The 12,796-nt window shown below is 43.0% G+C and overlaps 1 protein-coding gene across 2 annotated transcripts in view; it reads right to left on the bottom strand.

Annotated features, from left to right (window-relative positions):
- LOC147431269 (uncharacterized) overlaps window positions 1-10,551 on the bottom strand; it is a 29,105-nt gene extending 18,554 nt beyond the window's left edge. Inside the window, exons 1-2 of one of the 2 annotated variants that reach the window (XM_086493881.1) lie at window positions 10,328-10,551; window positions 9,055-9,631 (exon numbers count right to left, since the gene is read on the bottom strand). In XM_086493881.1, coding sequence (XP_086350007.1) covers window positions 9,055-9,630 — 576 coding nt within the window. In that variant the 5' untranslated portion in view covers window position 9,631; window positions 10,328-10,551. The remainder of the gene's footprint in view (window positions 1-9,054; window positions 9,632-10,327) is intronic. The other variant, XM_086493880.1, reaches the window with a different exon arrangement.
- Between the last annotated feature and the right edge of the window lie 2,245 nt (window positions 10,552-12,796).

Here is a 12,796-nt window from a genome sequence, read left to right as displayed (position 1 = left end):
TTTGGGCCGAGACTCAAAAAGGATGTGGAAGAGTTTGTGTGCAGTTGCTTAGTATGCCAGAAGGTCAATTTTGACAGGCATAAGGCACACGGATTATTAAAGCCTTTACCCATACCCACCCGCCCCTGGAAAAGTATTGAAATGGATTTCATTTTTGATCTCCCGAGAACACAGAATGATCACGATGATTTTCCGATTACATGGCACGTCTGAGACGATTGTCTCCGATAGAGACCCCAGATTTATGAGTTTGTTTTGAAAGGCAATTTGGGAGAACATTGGCATGCAGTTGCAGTTCTCGTCATCGTTCCACTTGCAAACTGATGGGCAATCTGAGATTGCCAATTCAATGGTTTTGATTTATTGAAGTCTTGTATCTCGGATCAGAAGACTCAATGAGAAAAGAACTTACCTTTGGTGGAATTTGCCTACAATAACAAGATACACTCTTCGACGGGGAAGACGCCATTTGAGATTGTTGAAAGTGATGCGAAGGTTCCATCCTTCCTAAGCACGAAAGATTAGATATTTGAAGCGGATGAATATTCGCGAGATTTGGATACGGCTTTTGCCAAGGTTCGCGAGGCTTTGCAGAAGTCTCAGGAAAGACAGAAAAAGGCAGCGGATCGCCATCGTCGCGACTTGAAACTGAAGGAGGATGATTGGGTGCTCTTACTTTTGAGAAGGCACACCTACAAAAGAAAAAGGGAAAGGAGAGGCTTTTTCCAAAGCTTAGTATGCGATACTACGGACCTTTCCAGCTCACTAACAACATAAATGATGTCTCCTTCTGATTGAAACTGCCAGATACTTGGAGGATTCACAATGCATTGCATGTGAGTCTCTTGAAACCTGTTAAGGGTGATGTGCCTGATGATGGGGAGCCTGATGAGCAACCCAAAGTGGAAGAAAACGAGGAGATCCTTGTTCCTGAACAGATTTTGGCACATCACGATACGAAGAAAGGTAAAGTCCGAAGGCGGTTCTTGGTTAAGTTCAAGAACTTTCCTGCATTTGATGCGAAGTGGATGGAGGAGAAGGACCTAGCAAATACTCCTCGGATTGTGAAACTTTACCTCGATGTTTTGGTTTAGCATAGTCTACTCCAAACAGAACCGAGAATTCAGCTTGGCCGGAGATCTGGTGCAATGGGATGCACAAGAGGGGAGTCACTCCGCTCCCTTGTCAACAGATGCCTCGATTTTGATACTAAAGTCAGTGATGTCTCTTTGAGCTTCAAGGATACTGATAGCTGACAGTATTTTGCTAGATGACTTTATGAAATGGAATTCCTGATAATGATACTGATTTGTTCTTGACTTCTTTTGAGAGCAGGAACTGATAGACGAAATGACTGCAGCATTTTGGTCTGATTGATCTCGAATAGACATGGTTGCAATAGGGGTTAGTCAATCGGACATCGATGAGGTCCCGATTGGACCTAGATGTGATTGCTAGCTACATTGCCGATAAATCATGGTCTAAGATCCGAATGAATGTTGAATGTCATGTGATCTCCTGTGATGTCTGGTGATGTCCTGTGATGTCGTGTGATGTGACTGTCGATTTGGTACATGTGCTACATGTGTGTCCCTAGTACGTAGGTACTAACAGTCAGTGTCTGCTAAGACGGTTTATGGCTTTTGTCGGTTTTGCAGGTGTAATCGCGGTCGATTACATTTACATTGCTTTCAAGAGGGGGGTATGTCACAAAGTGATGACGTGGCGGACAACAAAAACCCTAATTTCTGCTAGAAACCCTTAAAAAAACCTGCAAACCCTAATTTCTGCCACAAACCCTAATTTTTGAAAATCGCGGAGGCTTTTTTTTTATTAAAAAAAATAATGATGAGTGACGCGAATCTTGCTTTTTACTCTACGCAAGAGAAAGGAAGAGAATGCTTTTTTTTAATTAAAAAAAAGAGAAGAGCTTTTGAGCTCTTATGCTTTTAAATGGAAAGCTTTTGAGGCTTTGCTTTTGGGCATCCCTTGTAACCTTTAAATAAGTGGTGAGGGTCTCACTTCTCAGGCATCTGGACGCAGAGTCTGAGAGTGAAACCCTAGCCATTCTCTTGTACTTTGAATTGATTAATACAAAAAGAAATACCGAAAGGGGCGTCAGTCTTTGGGGCCAATATCTCTAAGCACGGAACTCCGTCGGGCCAGTGCAAATCTATTGTGATCTGTGAATTGTTTTGAAGTGGTTATTTTGTGCTGTCGCGATTGATTCTTGACTTGGAGTGTCCAAGTCTGTTACAGAGGCCATTTGGTTGGGCAGACTTGCAAAAGAACTTGGCATGCATGCTCATACACCCATGTTGGGTTGTGATAGACAGAGTGCTGTCTATTTAGCCAAAAATGCCATGTTTCATGCGCGTACCAAACATATAGATATGCGGTACCACTTCATACGACAGGTATTAGAGGATGGTCTAGTCAGCTTGACTAAGATCCATACACAGGATAACCCTACAGATGTTCTCACCAAGAGTCTTGCTAAGGCTCAACATAAGCATTGCATACAGCTGGTGGGGTTGGTTAACTTAAAGGCGTCATTTATGCCTTTAAGTGGGAGGTTGTTGGGTTAAAGGCCTAAATAACCCCTTTTTGTACATTTTTATACTTTATCCAAGTTCATATTAAACCTGGACACATTTTTTAAAGGTCACTTATAATAAAAGTGGAAAAAACCCAAAACTCAATTATTGAGTTTTCCCCAAAAACGTGAGCTCTCTCTCTCTCTCCCTCTTCGTTCTGCTAGCGCTTCCCTTCTGCAGCACAATGCCTCCGCTTCAAGCCTCAAGGCCTGCACATCTTCGCGTGCTCCATTACTTGCACACACCGCCACGCGCTCATCAGATACTAGGAAATTAACTCAAAAGAGGCAAACTCGAAACATGGTGGCTCCATGCGAATTTGCCAGTCTCATCCCAGCTGGGGTCGCCCAATTTGAGAGTGGAGGCTGATTTTTTGTTCATTGGGGTGATACAGTGTGTATGAGTAGTGGGTGCAGGTGATCTCACAGCTTTAATGGAAAGCTTGCCTTCTCCCTTGCTCTATGTAGCGCAACGATTTGCTCTCGCGCATCTCTCTCTCCCCTATGCACATATGGTAATGCCCCACTAGTTGGGCTTCTCAGATGACTATGTACAGTTCTTGGGATTTTATGCGCGTTTGCCAAGACAAGAGCCTTCTATACAGGAACCGGATTAGCTAATTGCTAATCCCCTTCAAGTTCGCACAATTCCATCACGAAGGAATGCGAAAACGGAGAGTTTTCTCGCGTGAAAACTCGTTCGATTTGAAAGGGAACTCTCTCATTGCGTGCGGGAGCACCTGAGACACGTGTAGGCGTGCTCGCTCCGCTCTAAACGGTCCAAAACAGAGAAATACAGCCTGCTGTGTTTTTCTACAAGTTTAGGGTTTCGCACCTAACCTGCAGGGAATTGCCAAAGGAGCCTCGAAAAGGACTTGGGATGTGTGTACAAGGCGATAGGCACCTAAGAGTGGCAAAACAAAAAATTACAGCATGCTGAAATTGACCTGCAGCTCACTGGAAAGCTTCCATACCGCAAGGGAAAGCATCCTTGACGTGTACTTTTGACCTACAAGGATATTTGCCCCTTTATGCTGGCGAAATTGGGTCAAAAACATGCAATTACAGCCATGGACAAGTTTGGACAGCTTGGTGGATTGGGTGGAAGCGTTCGGATCGTTTATTTGTCAAGGGAGCCTTGGGAAAGCATTGGGTGCTTGTACAAAACAACTTAAAGAGATTTCCCACGAGGAATCTCGTATATTTCAAGGGGCAAGTGACCTACACGTGCAAGAGCTTGAGGGTTACCCAAAAAAGTGATCAGCACGCGGATCGGAGCGCAAAACAGAGAATTCAGTGAGCTGCAATTTCTCGCCAGGTTTTGCAAAGAGCTCTAAAGTGTGTGGAAAGTCAATGTTTGCGATTTTGTCCGTAGAGACTTCTACTGTGGTTATGTTGCCGAAATCGGGTTGAAGTAGAGGAATTTCAGCCCGATAAACGTGGGACACCTTATACAAGTTTACAGGTTTTTCTCCAGTATAATAAGAATAAAGAAATATCGAAAGGGGCGCCAGTCATTGGGACCAACAGGGTGTCGTTGTCTACTTGATAGCGCTCTGGCTGCCAGGCCATGGTTTGTCTTGAAGTGTTGAATTCTAGTCCCAGGCTTATTCGTGAAGTTCCTTTGCGTCCTAAAGTCTAAAGTAAGGAATTTTAAATGAAAGCCAAAGTCCACCGCCCTACAGGCGGGTTTCACGAGGCAGTGTGGGTCGATGAAGAATTCTACGGGTCGGTTTCACGAGGCAATGTGGATCGATGAAGAATTTTTCAGAGATTCTCCAGAGTTATTGGCAGCCTACAAGGAAGCCATGCAGCTCGGTACCAGTACCTCACTTGAATTCTACGGGTCGGTTTCACGAGGCAGTGTAAATCGATGAAGAATTTTTCAGAGATTCTCCAGAGTTATTGGCAGCCTACAAGGAAGCCATGCAGCTCGGTATCAGTACCTCACTTTAAAAAGGAGGGGATGTCACGTGCACATCTAACCCTATGTGCATGTGGACAAGCTATCTCAGGTCTAGGGTTCAGGTTAGCCTAGGAAGTGTTCCGATACCTTTGTGAGCCTGTGAGCATGTCCAGACACTTGAGAATAGTTGCATATCCTTTGATTGCACAACCCAGTACCACCCAACATATGCATTGTCCAAGCAGTATACCCAAATTCCATAACACTTTGGGGACAGTCAGTTCCAGGCATTTTATTTATTTATTAAATTATTATACCATTTTTTCAAGGTCGTGGGGCTGTTGGGGAGACCCAGCCTTGTCCAAGTATATAAGCAGAGGGGGGGCGCTCACTACAGGCTGAAGGGGGAGCAGAAGATGCTCAAGCAACTTGAAGTGCACCTTCTCAGCAAGACCAGCGGAAAGCCTTAGCGCTTTCGGCCATCCAGATCAGCCTAGCGTTTTGAAGTTCCAAATCAACCAACGTTTTTGAGATAGAGATTCCCCTAGCGTTTTCAATCATCGGCCACACAGCCTAGCGTTTTCAATATTCAGCGCTTAGCCATTGCAGATTCAACCCTTAGCTTCCCAGATCTCACCTACCCACAACAGATCTTCACCGTACCGTTGGATCAGCCAGTGTTTTCAATTTCAGCCCGCAGATTTCAGATTTCAGCACCTGCGTTTTCAGCACATCGTCGTCAAGTCGTCACCATCGCCATCCTCACCGACACAGCGTCAGTATTCAGCATTAGATCAAAGTTTCCAAATTTCAGCATTTTCAGCCCTAACATTTTCGATTTTCAGTCGTCCTCGTCCTCGTCCTCGTCATCATTGCCGTCAACATTGTCGGTAAGTCCATTGCATCTAGACCATTGTACTAGAATTATGCAATCTACAGCATAGTTCTCTCGCCATAGAGAGGGGGCCCCTTGGAGGAGGGTTTGAGAACCGTCTGGTGTCGTATTCTTCTCTCTCTCTCTCTCTCTCTCTCTCTCTCTCTCTCTCTCTCTCTCTCTCTCTCTCTACACTTTCATTCACAATAGCATTCACTTTGTTTGCACTCTCTCTCTAAAGATCGGAAGGCTCTCCCTTACGTAAGTAAAAGGAACCCTTGAGCACAGTTCAGAGCACTCGTCTTGAGCAATATCAACATTCACTTCCGCTGCACATTACAGGTGTTCTATCACATACCAACTGGCTTGCAAAAGTTGCGTCAGATAAAATGCCAAAAAAAATATGTGTTGGCATGTGTAACGACACATTTGAGGAAAAGAGGAAGAAGCAGCAATGCAATTTGGCTAGGCGTTTGAATTGACAAAAAGTCCAAGTAGACTAGACTAAGCAGTTTGCCGCAAACATGCTCCATAGGACTCAACTATTTCCACCGTAGAAGTTATCGTATGCTACAATAATTAGTAATAGACCGCATGGACAACCACTTGACGGTGTCTTGTCAGTAGGTCGGGTCCTCCAAGATGAGGAAAAGCTAGACTAAATAGTTTGAGCTGGGATCATGCACCATGAAGAGGGAAAGTAAGACCAAGCAATCTACGTTGTGAAGAGCCTCTGAAAAGAGGGGTGGCAAGACCAATCTCTCGAAGCCATGTTGCTTGTATCTCCGATCTCCAATCCTCTGATATTAGCCAAAGCGCAATCCATGCCAACAATGCAACCAAACCGCAACTCTATGTGGCTCTCTCTCTCTCTCTCTCTCTCTCTCTCTCTCTCTCTCTCTCTCTCTCTCTCTCTCTCTCCCCCCAAGAACTCTTAGGGTTCCCTCTCTCTGGCGAAGGCAACCCTGTGGGGGGGCGTTAACTTATAGCCTTGTCCTACGCCCGAGCTACAATTGCCCTGTGCACAAGCATTTTGCAGATCCGACTTCAACGCCTGCTGCTTCCTGTGCAGTGGGTTACTTGTTGCTCCCAATGCCATCAATTACTTGCATGCAAATCCCGACCTCGGTACAAATCCCAACTTTTGCCTGCGTGCAGATCCCGGCTTCACTAGCCACCCGCTATCGACGTCATCGAGTTAAATCCCCGCAGGACAACGTCAATGGTGCAAACCTACAAATCCACCCAAACTTTTGAAAGTCTAAGAGCTCCAAAAAGAAATCTTTCGCACCTTTGAAGGCAAACGTCTTTCTTTTACAAATTTAAATTAAATTCTACTTGCATTAGACGGTGTATTTAAGAAAACCCTCTTGATATGCTTAAATATGTTAGCTAGAGGGTCTTGTAAAAATATAACCTTGCATTTTAAAATCTACCATGATCAAGAAACTACACTCATAAAGTTGACCCTCATAAGACTGCAATTGATGCTTTGAAGAAATCGACTTTATAAGTTCAAGAAAAAAATGAAGCGACCTTGTAGAAAATTTTATGTGACTTTTCTACAATTGTGCTATAGATAATTGAAAGTTTCATGTGCAAAAAAAATCATTTAGAGTATATAGAATAATGGAAATTTCTACGTGTTTGATATGGCCATTTCAAGCATATCATTGTATGTAAAGAAAAATATGTTTTTGATGTATTTGTGAGTTTTAAAAAGTGGTAATTTGCTTACCCTTTCCATTGAGGACTCAAGGTGGAAAGTAGAAGGGCTTTAGTATGCAACAATTATTGGATCATTTTAAATACTAAAAACTGTGTAGGAGAAAACTTTAATATTTTCATTCTTGAGACATAAACATTCAAAACCTCAAATAATATCAAACTTTCCAGGTAGATCAATTAAGCGTATCAAAGTACATGGTACATACACAATTGGGGAACCTAAAACCTTGGTTTCAATGTTATTATGAAGAACTCAAGATTTTCAATAGTTTTTGCACAATAAAAAATTCAAGATAGAGTCCAACCAACGAGATTTAACTTAGTCACAGAGCCGAAAAATAAAGTAGTTTCTTGGTTTTAACATGTAAAGTCATTTGTAGATGTAAAACTACACTAGAATAGCCCCAATTCCATGAGGGGACCTTTGGAAGACCAAAATTATACTCTTATTCAGCATGTGCTCAAGTATGATATTATGTCTATAACTTGCGTGTGACTTGGAAACTAAGCTTTAAAGAGAATTCCATTGTTTTGTAACACTAAGTACTAACACTCAGCTTTTATAAACATAAAAAAGGCCACCTATACGAAAAGATCAAGAATTTTATGATTTGTTTAACAAAACAGCTTGAAATTTCACTAAAATTTATGACTTAGAACTTACTATAATTCTCTCCATAGGATTGTATTTTGACATGGAGAAAAATCCAACGTTTTCTTTCCCTCATAACCAATCTATGGTAGAAGCAAAGTGTAAAAAACTTCTTTCTAGTTTGACAAATAAATTGCCAAAACTTGGTAGGAAAACAGAACACTTAAGTGTCCAATTACAGGACTAGTGTTAACAAGCCTCTGCACACTTTGTCAAACCCATTAAGCATTGGAAAGGTACTAAAGGAAGCCTCAATGTCTTCCTTTGGCACTCCTTTCTCACGCAAAAGCTTCCTCGTCATGACTGCAGCACCAAGAAAAGATCCCATCGCTTGCAAAGAAGCACGCATTACTACCCTCAAGGCTCAAATCCAAGAACTCATTGGAGAGAATGAGAAACTCAAGCAACGCTTGCTTAGAAAGTAGAGTGCCAAGCTCTACTTGCAGAAGCTAACAAACTTAAAGCCTCCTTCACAAAGACCGTAAAAGCATTTCAGTAGGAAGTCCATGAAGCGACACATAGGAAGATCCGACACCAAGATACACACAGCTCTACAAGAATGCCGACTACAAGAATCCCTAGGTCTGAAGGTCAGGATTGGAGGACTTCACTCACCATGGTGCACTAGTAAAGACGCTCTCAAAAAAGCAATCGACAAACTCAATGACATTCTTCAACCTGTCAACATCAAGCCAGAAACCATTTCTTAGATCAACAACACGCATAGACGTGTACCACCCAAACATTGTGTCCTCACCTTCAAGGACAAAGAAGAACGGATGAAGCTACTATGCCAAACCCGCCTCCTCAAGGGAAAAAACTCTTTGGATCGCCAAAGAATTGACCACAAACCAACTCAAGATTAAAGCAAGCAAGCTCAAGAAGGTACACGAAGCCCGCAAACAAGGTAAATGGGCAATCTACTGAGGTGGTAAAGCCATCATATAAGAGTTTCAAAATCCCAAATCGGCTCTCTCTCACAGCTAACCCCTAGGTTGTGTTTCATTTTTTCCTTTTTCCTTTTTTCTTTACCCTTTCAATGGACTCTCAGTCCTTAACTGATATGTATCGACCATCTTCTACCTAAATGGAACCCTTGTAATGTTTGTTTTTGGTCCCATGGGTCGTGTCTAACCTTCGTGGATAGTCTCTCTCTCTCTCTCTCTCTCTCTCTCTCTCTCTCTCTCTCTCTCTCTCTCTCTCTCAACTAGGCTGAAAGCAAAGTTACAAATGAGTTCTTCACTCTTTGCACTTCCAAACATTCAACTATTTCAGCAACAAGTGAGACGAAAACTTACCTCTTTAAATGAAGCATTGCTTGCAAACGACGATTGTTGTGATATTGGAGCATTACTTGTAAACGATGTGTTGGTTGTGAAAGATGTATTGCTTGCAAAAGAAGTATTCTGAGAAAAGCCACCATCATTTGACAATCCATTACCCATAGGAACTACCTCCCACAAAAACCAGTCTTGCTTATGAGCTGAATCATGGGTAATGGAATTCCTCCATGGAGGTATACTGCCATTTGCCCGTAAAAAGTTGCCAGCGCGTGTTCTGAGCTTTACAGAATAGCCATCTCTGATGGGCTCCCAAATAACAGATGACTCTGAATCAACAAGTTTCATTTGCAGTACTTTCTTGCCAGTCCACCCCAAAAGAAAAGGTACATTTGTTGCCGTTAAGTAACAGTTGTAACAACTCTTCAATTTAATCACAGATGGGTCATCATCTTCAATTTCCACAGTCCAAACTACATTTCGTTTTGATCCCTCTCTGCTTTGAGATACAGCACATTCATCATCATCCGCAAACAGATATTTTCCATGGCGGCTTCTTAGTCGTACTGCATTGGACTTCTTAAAGAAATCCATCCTGCAAAATACAACACCATTCTACTCTTAAACAAATATCATAAAACATGCTCTATCAAAGCATACAAATACCCGTGCAAAGGGGCCCCTCACTTCAGTCTTCAATGGACCAACAAACCGAGACTATAGAGCATGCTCTACTTTCTAAATCAATTAGAGGACGTGTTACATTTCCCCTTATGACTCATAGCAACAAGCATATCAGATGGAAAGAAACAATTTCTTGAGGATTCAGTAAGCATAATAACTAGCACTGCGCTCATTGCTATGCGGGCAGTCCAGGTTTTGAAAGAATCTAGGAACACGTGCAGACCTTGTCATTTGACCTGACATGATGCTGTCAAGAAACAAGGTATATAGTCTATGGGCTTAAATTTCAATATCTAGTCAGGAAGTACCAAAGACATACAGGCCCAACGCTTTTTCAACAGACACCTTAGCTTTGACAAGAGGTTGGCTATCCATGTCTGCACCTACACTTTCAAGTAGGAAACGGAAACAGCTGGTTCCTTCAATTGCAACCATTCAAGTCTCTTTTGAAGCCATCCTTGAGGAAATCTATAACGACAGATTTGAACCACAATACATATCATAAACACTTGCGCGCGCAAGAAATTGTTGCCCTTTTGCCCCAGTAGCTCATGAGCAAAGAATGAGACAAGCGAACCCACGAAGAGCAATCTGATTCGTCACTTACCAGAATGGAATACAGCTCAAATACAGTACGCAATGGATTCAGCGAGGCGAAACTGTGCACGTAGCAGGGCTAGGTCGAATGGAAGCTCAACCAAAACTGGAGACAACCCAGGACACCCGAAGCCATCGTGCGCGCACGTAGTACCTGAGTATAGTGTAACGCCACACAGTAACTTGTACGCGAATCTGGTGCCATTTCTGGACGGCTCTCTTCAAATTATACGCGCACCCGAATCCGCGTCAAAGGAAAAAGGTGGGTGAAACTGTAGTGCATCAAATGAAGGATTCCAACTTCCAAGCCAAGCTTGGCATGATAATGAGGCTTTTTTTCGCTACTTAAACAACAAGAGGGAGGGTGAGAAATAGATAGATAGATTGAATTATCGTCCACGAAGGTCATATATGACTTATAGGAGCATAACAAAAAAGTACAAAAGATTCTGTTTGATACATATCAATTAAGGATTGAGGGTCCATGGAGTGGGGGAAAAAAGATAAGGTGGGATGAATGTGGAAGCGAAAATCACCCTCATAGAGAAGGTCAAAACTCAAGTGCAGATGTCATTTTTTGCAAAGTTGAAGTTCGTGTGGCGTCTACGCAATCGAACGACAGCGACAAGATGCTATTGCTCTCAATGTCCGCATTGGCGGGCTCCCGAGCAATTGGCAAGGAAAGGAGGACCCCAAGTTCTACGAGTCTTTCGCTCGCATCCGAACAACAACCCCCATGATACAATGGGATCCAGCAACAATCACCACTCTCGCTCACGAGCATCGCACCAACCATGCAATTCTTGCCTTCAAGACCAAAGCAGATCGAGTCAAGCTCCTTGAGCAATCGAAGCTTCTGAAGGACACAAAAATTTGGTTTGCCGAAGATCTCACACCCACCCAACTCAAACAAAAAAAGGTCGAACTCCAAAAGATGAGAGAAGCGTGCACAGCAGGGAAATGGGCAGTTTACCGAGGAGGCAAAGCCATCATCCACAGAGAGAGAGAGAGAGAGAGAGAGAGAGAGAGAGAGAATCTTGATGAGGCTAGAAAATTGTATTTTGATAATCGTTACGCCGCTTGCAATTGAGGGGAAGGGGGGTCCTACCAGTAGGGCTCGGGAAAAAAAGGTAGGTTCACATTCTCATGGTACAGACATTGTGGCCACTCTTCAAGGTTGTGCGTAGCTAATCTTTCCTTTAGTTGTGTATCCTACTACTCCTAGAGATTGCTTCAAAATGGAAGCATAGGTGATCGTATCTGGAGATAAGCCCTCGCTTCATATCACATCTGATGAAAACAACCTATATCTTTCTGCCTCGATGCCTTTAAAATGCAAGCATAGATGATTGCAGGGGGAATAACCCTTGCTTCACTTCACATAGCACACGGGTTCTTGGTCTATGTAGGCTCCTTCTAATCATATCTTTTAATCAATTTCCTATCAAATGGCCCATGCCTTGTGTGCACATTCTTTGATCTATGTGCGCCAAGAGACGATATCACAGGCAAAAAGCATGTCAAACACTTTCTATTGTCATAAAATTTCTGCACAAAAAGGTGATCTACTCTAAGAGTTGTGGCTCACAAAAAAGCTAAGCATCTCAATTACTTATAAGACTCTATAACTCCAAAGTCCAAAAGCAGATTTGGGAATGGGATTGCTTATATACTGTCTTTGTCTCTATTTTGTTTCATACCAACCACCTGGTAAGTTGTCACATCATCAATTGATGACATTGCAACAAGTTGATGTTCAAGCTCTTGACAGGGCGGTAGGAGATAAGGTATTTGCACTCAGTCACATGTTTTGGCAAGTTCAAGGTAAGAGGCCCAGGGAACTATCATGCCTTGGATTCACATCCCAACCTCCCATATATAGCCCCTTAGCCTCTAAATCCCCAGTCCACACTGGTAGCCGGCCTCTTGGCTCTGGTCTGTGACCCCCCTGGGTATGTCGTTGGCTTGACATTACTCCCTCCTTGGAGAAGTGTTTTCGTTCTCGAAAACAAAAGTGGGAAACTTCTTCTTAAGAGCACTTATGTTTTCCCAAGTGGCACCTTCTTCAGGTCGATCTTTCCAGTTGATTAAAGCTTGTCGACGTACATGATGACGCTTACGTAAGTCATGATAGTCAAGAATCTGCTCAGGTTCATGCGGTGGGGTAGGAGGTTCAACAAAATCGACCAGAATATGTTGGTCAATGACATTGTCGTCCCCATGTAATCGTTTACATAAACGCCTTTCATGAAATACCGGATAGACACGAGAGTGTGTCGGTAACGAGAGTTTGTAGGCACGATCACCAACTCACTTGAGTATCTTGAAAGGCCCACAATATCTTGGAGATAATTTAGGTGTTGGCCCAATCTTCAAACTTTTTGAATGCTCTGACACACGCAAAAACACTTCTTCCCCTTCCTCAAAGGTAACTTGCCAACGTTTCTCATCAGCGTACTTCTTAATCCGATCCTGCGCT

Source organism: Adiantum capillus-veneris, chromosome 21 (assembly GCF_014529385.1).
Source record: "Adiantum capillus-veneris isolate H3 chromosome 21, ASM1452938v2, whole genome shotgun sequence".
NCBI classification, from domain to species: Eukaryota; Viridiplantae; Streptophyta; class Polypodiopsida; order Polypodiales; family Pteridaceae; genus Adiantum; species Adiantum capillus-veneris.
Note: the sequence above shows the minus strand (reverse complement) of the source record. Positions and strands in the feature narration are given on the sequence as shown.